Source organism: Haliaeetus leucocephalus, unplaced genomic scaffold (genome assembly GCF_000737465.1).
Source record: "Haliaeetus leucocephalus isolate CR32 unplaced genomic scaffold, Haliaeetus_leucocephalus-4.0 Scaffold262, whole genome shotgun sequence".
Taxonomy (NCBI): Eukaryota; Metazoa; Chordata; class Aves; order Accipitriformes; family Accipitridae; genus Haliaeetus; species Haliaeetus leucocephalus.
Window position 1 is genome coordinate 11,751,952 of NW_010972698.1, and position 7,932 is coordinate 11,759,883.

General features: G+C 56.7%; 2 protein-coding genes across 2 annotated transcripts; both read right to left on the reverse strand.

Annotated features, from left to right (window-relative positions):
• Positions 1–104: 104 nt before the first annotated feature.
• Positions 105–3,728, reverse strand: RBMX2 (RNA binding motif protein, X-linked 2). The gene is made up of 6 exons (XM_010569123.1): positions 3,710–3,728; positions 3,500–3,615; positions 3,353–3,404; positions 3,145–3,274; positions 2,805–2,985; positions 105–1,039 (listed from the first exon to the last, which is right to left on the reverse strand). The coding sequence occupies exons 1-6, from the start codon at positions 3,712–3,714 to the stop codon at positions 603–605; spliced, it is 921 nt and encodes a 306-aa protein (XP_010567425.1). The 5' UTR covers positions 3,715–3,728; the 3' UTR covers positions 105–602.
• Positions 3,729–3,844: 116 nt separating this feature from the next.
• On the reverse strand, positions 3,845–7,926 carry RAB33A (RAB33A, member RAS oncogene family). Its single transcript, XM_010569122.1, has 2 exons — positions 7,723–7,926; positions 3,845–4,356 (listed from the first exon to the last, which is right to left on the reverse strand). The coding sequence occupies exon 2, from the start codon at positions 4,309–4,311 to the stop codon at positions 3,901–3,903; it is 411 nt and encodes a 136-aa protein (XP_010567424.1). The 5' UTR covers positions 4,312–4,356; positions 7,723–7,926; the 3' UTR covers positions 3,845–3,900.
• Between the last annotated feature and the right edge of the window lie 6 nt (positions 7,927–7,932).

Below are 7,932 nucleotides of genomic sequence, written 5' to 3' on the forward strand. Positions count from 1 at the left end.
CCCCCCCACCCACCCCTTATCCCTCACTCTCAATTTTCGGGTCAAATCAGAAAAACACACGCCTTCGCCGGTCACCGGGAAAGAGGAACGCTACTCCAAGGGCTGCCTTCTGGTTCACAGGTAACTTTTATTCAGAGGTGTTTCAACAGTAAGTGGCCCCCAGGCAGCAGCGTGGGTCTGGGGATCCAGCCCAGCAGCCCGGAGAAGCGCTGGGTGGGCTCAGGGCCCAAAGCCAGCGCATGGAGCCAACAAAACACCCACCGCTCTCTCCCTGCGGCCCAAGAGTGGGGAAACCCTCTGCCAGGACTGACGGAGCTGGGCAATTTTGGGAAGGAGAGCATCCTGCCGCTCCCAGCGACCATCTTCACGCGGCAGCACAAGTCCAACGCCGCAAAAAGGGCTGAAGGAGGCAAAAAACCCCTTGCGTCCCAGTCCGCAGCACGGGCAGCAAGGAGAGCCCCATCTGAGGATGTAATGGGAAACCAAGTGGAAGCTGTTGGAGGTGAACAGTCCAGCCGCGGTGCCCCCCAGCTCTGCCCCGAGGAGGCTCAGAGCAGGTTTTTGGGCAGGCTTTTGGTCCTCCCAAGCGCTGGCCCCAGGGCTCAGCAGCGGCTGGAGCCTCTCACAGAGCCCCGCTCCCTGTGCCTGGGATGGGGCTCCCAGCGCTCCCGGGATCTGCCTCCCTCGGGACACTCTTCTCGCCGGCTGCTGTGCCCGTCACCCTTCCTGCCAACCTCCTCTCTCTTCTCCCTCTCTTCCCACAAACCGCTTTGTCCCCTCTGGTCCTGGCAGCTCTTTTCCCCTCTTCTCTCCAAAGGCCTCTGGTGCCTCCGCTCTTCCTCGTCTCGCTGCGTCCTGCTCACAGGCTTCCCCTCGGAGCCCTTCCAGGGCTGCTGGCTCCCGCTGGCGTAGCGGTCATAGGCCGGGTCCTCCTTCTCCTTCTTAATCTTGATCCTGGGGTGTGCCTCCTCTGCAGCTGCCACCCTCTTCACAGCCTGCGAGCTCTGCTTTTGCTGCTCCTGTCTACTTTTCTCCTTTTCTGAAATAAAAGGTTCACCTTTTGGGATGGACGGTCCTGCAAGCATCACCTCAGCTCCCCAGGCTCTGCCTACCACCTTTCCAATCTCCTCCCATTTTAGGCTCTGTCCCCCTCCACCCAAGCTTCACAGCCTGTTTCCCCCCTCAGAGAGATCCTATTCCACTTTCAACCCTGACACTTTTCTCCTCCAGCCTGAGCCATCCTGCTTCCTTCTTTAACACTCGCCACATCAAGTTCCTCCCAGCAAGGCTGCCTTCAGGCACTTCAACACAGCTTGGGGTATCAAGCACCTTCCTTTCATTCTCCTTCCCCAGTAACATCCATGCAATAAGAACATCGTGATCTGCTCTGTGGAAATTCTCTTCTCCCCACCCAACGATTCTTTTCCCTCTTCGCTGTCCTTTGCCCCTCTCACTTTTGTGCATCTCCTCGACACTCTGGAGCAACATCTTATCCCCACCCTTAGTTTTGTTGCCTATTTTCTTTCCTCCAAGCCTTCTCTCAAACTAGGACTCTCGCCTGACCGACATGCCCCTCCGCCCCATGCTAAGGCCCCATCCATCCTGTGTCCTCCTCCATGCAACACAGTGCTGAGCTCCTCTCTTGATGGGGGGGCAGCAGCACAGCAAAGACAGGTCTCAAACCCCGACAGCAGAAGGGCTCAGCTGTAGCTACAAGATGGCCCCAAACACCTGCTGCTAACACCCCTCTGCCACCGGCAAAGCCTGGCTGTGGGAGAGAAGGATCCTCTGCACGCCATGCCGTGAGCTCCAAGCCAATTTCAGAACAACAGACACCTCCACCCCACCGTCACCGCACCTAACTGGCTTGTCCTGGGAGCTACAACCCAGCACGGGTGGATGCCACCTGGAAGTGGTTGGCAAGCCACAGTAAGCAGCTCCTACTGCAAGTCACTGCTTCTAGCACTCCGCTGGCTCTGACAAGCATAACTTTTCAAGATCTCTGCCGCACAGATGGAAAAAACCCTAATGGCTGCTTAAAAAAATCCATCAGTATAGTTGCACAGGCTGGTCCTTTATGAGGCACGTTCGTTCAAGTTCAATTTGGATGTACTTTACACCTTTCCCTTTTCTTCTGAAAGGGATAGAGCAACAAGTCCTGCTGCAACCACTGAGAACAGGAGGTATACAAGCACTCAGATGGTTTAACTTACACTGCATTTTTAGGTCTACTTTCATAGAATCATAGAATAGTTGGAGTTGGAAGGGACCTTTAAAGGTCACCTAGTCCAACTCCCCCCCTACTATCTTTGGCTTCAGTTTCCAGCCACAGAATCTCACCTACATCTGCTGGTTTTATGTTCTATTCAATCCAGTTATCTTGCATAGGCTACACAGTGGTCATTCCATACATCTACAGCACTCCAGTCCTACAGTACCAGCACCTAGATTTTAAGATTAAGCGGTGCTTTTCCTAAGCCTTCCCTCTCCCTTTCCCCCACAGCACTGCTCCCCCATGCAGTAACCCTGCAGCCTGGCAGGCTTTTTTCCAGGAAAAGTGCTGTTATTGTTTGCAAGATACAGCTCTTCAGAGGCAGGGGGAGGACACTCACAGATAAGGGCTAAATACAGGCACTCTGATACCCCTCAGGGGATCACAACGCAAAGCCTGGACATCAGGGCTGTGGCTCTTTTCAGGAGCACACCCATCCTTGGTGTTCCCTCAAGGAAAGGGCCCTTGCGAGGCTGAGATCTCTGTGCAGAGACTCCCACCTGGGGTCAAGACTGGCAGGAACACACCTCACCTTTTTGCTTTTTTACGGGCACATCATCATCTTCCGACAGGGAATCGGATGACGTATGAGGTGGCGTTTTAACTCCACAACCCTTTGCATGGAGGGCTTTTGTCACCTCATCTAAGTCATCGGAGTCTTTGGGGGGCCGATAGTTGGCCACGTGGTCCACTCGAATCGTCCTTCCTTTGATCTACGAGAGGAATCATGCTGTTGGCAAGGGTACAGACCAGCTCCCCACGCGCTGCGGGTCGCCAGTGACCCATGCTGTCAGGGCTCCCGTTTGATGTGAAGCAGCACCTCGGGAGCCACGGCAGGCAGGCAGGACGGCATCCCAGGCTCCTTCACTCACCTTGATCCCATTGAAGTTATCAACAGCGAGAATGGTGCTCCTCTGGTCCTCATAGCACAGAAAGCAAAAGCCTTTTGACTTGCCGGTCTTCTTGTCCCGCACCAGGTTAATATTGACGACCTCCCCGTACCTGCAACACACTCTCAGCACCCCAGGCAGCGGCAGGGGCACGGCGGGGGCACGGGGCGGGGAGGGCTGCGGCACTTACTGCGAGAACACGCAGATGACATCCCCCTCCGTCAGCTCGTAGTGCAGCCCGCCTGTGGGGAGAGGGAGAGGACGGAAGGGGGCACCGGTACCGCGCAGGCCCCGCCGGGCCCAGGCCCACCACCCCTCCCCGGTCCCCGGCCCATACCGACGAAGATCCAGGCGCTGTCCTTGTACTCCGCGTGCCACGAGACCGCCTCCTGCACGCCCAGCTCCGCCTCCCGCGCGTTCAGCTCGTTGATCAGCTTCACCTTCGTCAGGGGGCTGAGGGCGAGGGCACCGTCAGCACCGGGACCGGGACCGGGACCGGGACCGGGCCCAGACCTCCCCTCCCTCCCTCCGCGCCCCGCCGACCTACTTCATGGTGGCGCCGCCGCACACTGCGCATGCGCCTTGCCGGCGCCGCGCATGCGCGCCGCCCCCCGCCCGAGCCGAGCCGGGGCGGACCGAGCCGGACCGAGCCGAGCCGCGCAAAGCAACACCCAGAGCTGACTGGAGCCGCAGAGACTTTATTGGGGTGACCGTGACAGATGGCGGCGGGAGCCGTGCTCAGCACGGGCAGGAGTTTTTACCGCTGGCATCGTGTGTTGGCTCCAGCCTGCGAGCCTGGCCCGGCCGCCCCTCCAGGTCCCGGCAGAGAAGCGACCGCTGCGCCTTCAGCCGGCAGGCCAGGCACATGAAAATGGCGTCCACGTTCTGGCTCTCCTTAGGGTCCTTGGCCGAGGTCTCAAACAAAAGCATGTTGTGAGCGTCGGCGAACTTCAGAGCCATGCTGGATGGCACTTGGATCAGGTCTTTCAAGTCACACTTGTTCCCCACGAGCACCCTGGGGACGAGGGGGGGCACTGCGTGCCCGTTGCACTCCTCGATCCATGTCTTGAGGTTGGTGAAGGAGGTCATCTTCGTGACGTCGTAAACAAAGACGACGGCATGCACGTTGCGGTAGTAATGCTCTACCATGCTCTTCCGAAACCTCTCCTGGCCAGCCGTGTCCCACACTTGCACCTGGGAAGCAAAGCAGACAAGAAAGAAGACTATAGGAGCGCCAAGCGTCTGCCCCGAGCCAAGGCCTGCTGCTTCAGGCGCAGCCGGCTCGTTGAACTCCCTGCAGGAAGATGCAGAAGGGCTTCCCATGGGTCCATCTTTGACAGCCCTGAGGCAGGAGGCAGGCCAGGCGAGCCTCGCAGGGAGAGGCAACCTCTTATTAGACGAACCAGGATTGATGGATGAGTTACACAAGCTTTTGGGCCTACACTGACAGTGCCCAAGGCTGTATACAACAACGCACATGCTTGTGTAATTCAACCAGGCAAGCCCAGCTCATCTAATAAGAGAGATCACATCAGCACTTTCATTCAGGGAGCACTGCTCCCTCTTTCTCAACCTTTTCCTGATGCCACCTTGACCACCATCCCCACCACAGAAACAAAGCACACAAAGCACTTGTCATTTCACAGACATTCTTGCACCAGATCAGGACATTTGTCTACCTAATCCTATGCCATAAAAGAGAACCCCAACAATTACATGGTGGTAGGTACAGAGGAGTCAGGGCAAGGAGAAAATGAGGAGGGGGAGCCACCCTTTGTGTGACAGAGCAGCAGGAGGGCATGGAACTCTGCGTGGGGATGGGTGAGGAGCCAACCAAGAGCTTGTGGGTGAGGATTAAAAAGCAGACCGGCACAGGCGACATTGTAAGGGGTGTCTGCTATAGGCCACCTGACTAGCAGGCTGAGGTGCTCTAGAGACAGATAGGAGCAGCCTCATGTTGGCAGGCCCTGGTCTCACAGAGGAATTCAACCACCCCAGTAGCTGCTGGAAGGAAACGCAGCAGGGCATGAGCAATCCAGGAGGTTCCTGGACGGCACTGATGACAACTTCCTGGCCCAAGTGACAGAAGCCAACAAGCTCGTGGGCTGGTTGAGCAGTGAGATGGATTGGAAGCTGGCTGAACATCTGGGCCTAGAAGGTGGTGATCAGTGACACAAAGTCTAGTTGAACACTGGTAACTAGCAGTGTACCCCAGGAGTCAATACTGGGCCCAGCCCTGTTCAACATCTTCATTAATGACCTGCATCACCATCCAGATTGCCCTCAGCACCCTCAGCAAGTGTGCAGATGACACCAAACTGGGAGGAGCATGGCTAGGATGTGAGATGGTTGTACTGCCATCCAGAGGGACCTCAACAGGCTGGAGAAATGCACTAACAGGAACTTCATGAAGTTCAACAAAGAGAAGTGCCAATTCCTGCCCCTGGGGAGGAACAACTCCAGGCACCAGTACCTGCTGGGGACCACTCAGCTGGAAAGCAGCTGTACAGAACAGGACTTAGGGTCCTGAGGGACACCAGGCTGACATGAGCCAACAGTGTGCCCTTGCAGCAAAGGCAGTGAATGGTATTCTGGGCTGCATTAAACAAAGTATTGCCAGCAGGCTGAAGGAGGTGATTCATCCCCTTTATTCAGTGCTGGAGTGCTGTGTTCAGTTCTGGGCTCCCCAGCAGAGGAGAGGCATGGACTGAGAGTCCAGCAAAGGGCCACAAAGATGTTGAAGGGACTGGAGTGTTTCTCCTACGAGGAAAGTCTGAGAGAGCCGGGACTGTTTAGCCTGGAGAAGAGAAGGCTCAGGGGGGAATCTTACCAATGTGTATAGATACCTGAAGGGAGACTACAAAGAGGACAGAGCCCAGCTCTTTTCACTGGTGTCCAGCGCCAAGAGCAGAGGCAGTGGGCACACACTGAAACACAGGAGGTTCCCTCTGAACATCAGAAAACACCTTTCACCGTGAGGGAGCCTGAGCACTGGCACAGGTTGCCCAGAGTGGTTGTGGAGCCTCCATCCTTAGAGATACTCAAAAGCCATCTGGCCGTGGTCCTGGGCAATCGGCTCTGGGTTGCCTGGCTTCAGCAGGGGAGCTGGAGCAGATGACCTCCAGCGGTCCCTTCCAACCCACACTTTGCTGTTAGACTGTGACTCTCTGAGTTCTCCTGGCCGTTGTAGGTAATGTCTTGAAGCCTGGAACTGGCAATTTCCGAACAAGTGTCTGGGGTTAATCCAAATCACCCTGTACCCCACTGAGACAGTGCCCACCCCAGAGTCTTTCAGAGTGGAAAAATGCTGGCAAAGAAGAGCTGCTGCTCATGCATTTCCCTGCCAGTCTCTCCCATCTGGGCAGAGCAGAAGAGGGAAGGTAGTTCTCTCACCTCCCCTCGTGGATGCATGGTCCCAGGAAAGGGCCAATTTGCTGCACTGCCTCCCACTCCTGCCTGCTGGAGCACAAATAATATCCAAAGGTAGAAAGCCTGGCAATGTTTTCTGACTGGTGGCAGTAAGACAGGCTTCATGCCAGCCTGCACTACAGCTTACAACAGCACAGCTATGTGGTGTTGGATAGAGCTGGGGAAGGTGGGGGGAAAAATGAGCACCTCTCCTCTTAAAGGACAGATAAAAATGTTTATGGACATTAAAAGGACGGCTAAAGTTCTTACCCAATGATAGTAGCTCTGATTTCATTGTGATTAGTCCCTCAACTTTTGATCACCCATCTGTCAGCAAAATAGCAAGATTTGCTTCTTCCAGCAGTCAGTCTTACACACAGACGGCTGTCGGTGCTCATCCACCTAACCGGGCAGGCCAAGCTCAGCTGCAAGCTGTGCTCCCCAGGCTGTCTCCTACCAGTTGCTGTAGATCTACAGATCTGCTCCGGCACATCAGCCAGAGCTCTTCAGGTTTGGGCTGATGCATTTCTTCCAGGTGTCACCCTGGCCTTCGTACAGCAAATCTGTCCTATTCTAGTTCTGCTGAAATTGCACCCTCCCAGTGCTCGCTGACAGCAGTCTTCAGCATTACTCTCACAGCTGCCAAGCCCACTGCAACCAGCTCGTGCAAGCTCCTGGCCTTCCAGCGCAGCCACTGCCAGCCTACAACCATCTGCTCCCCCGAAAACACATTGGTTTCTGCATACAGCTCCTTCCCCCAGCTCCCCGCAGCTTCGCCTCTCTTTTGGTCCAGGTGCTGAAGCCGAGGGCCACCCTGACCCTTCGAGGACCCGGTTACGCTGGGTGTCGGGAGAGCAGGACAGCAGCGTTTCAGCCCAAGCTACGGTTTCAGACCGCCTGCAGCCTCGAGCAAACCGCATAAATAGCGACAACGCAGCGCAGCGACGGCTTCAGAAAGCATCTCTGCAACACGGGGATGAGAAACCTCCCCCTCTTCCCCTCCCTCGAGTCGGACCGAGAACAGAAAAGCCCCCGAGGGGCCTTTGCGGGGCAAGGACCCGGGGCAGGGGTTGGGGCAGGGACGGGCCGCCTTTGCCGCCCGGGCCGCTGCCGGCCAGCCCCGGGCTCGGTGCCGGTGCCGCCGCGGCCCACCTTGATGCGCTCCCCTTCGATCTCCACCGTCTTCTCGCGAAAGTCCACGCCGATGGTGGCCTCGGTCTTGTCGGGGAAGGTGCCCCCGCAGAAGCGGAAGGTCAGGCACGTCTTGCCCACGTTAGAGTCTCCGATCACGATGATCTTAAAGATGCGGGTCTGCACGTAGGGCTCCAGCGAGGAGTCGGGGCCCGGCGGCCGCCCGCCGCC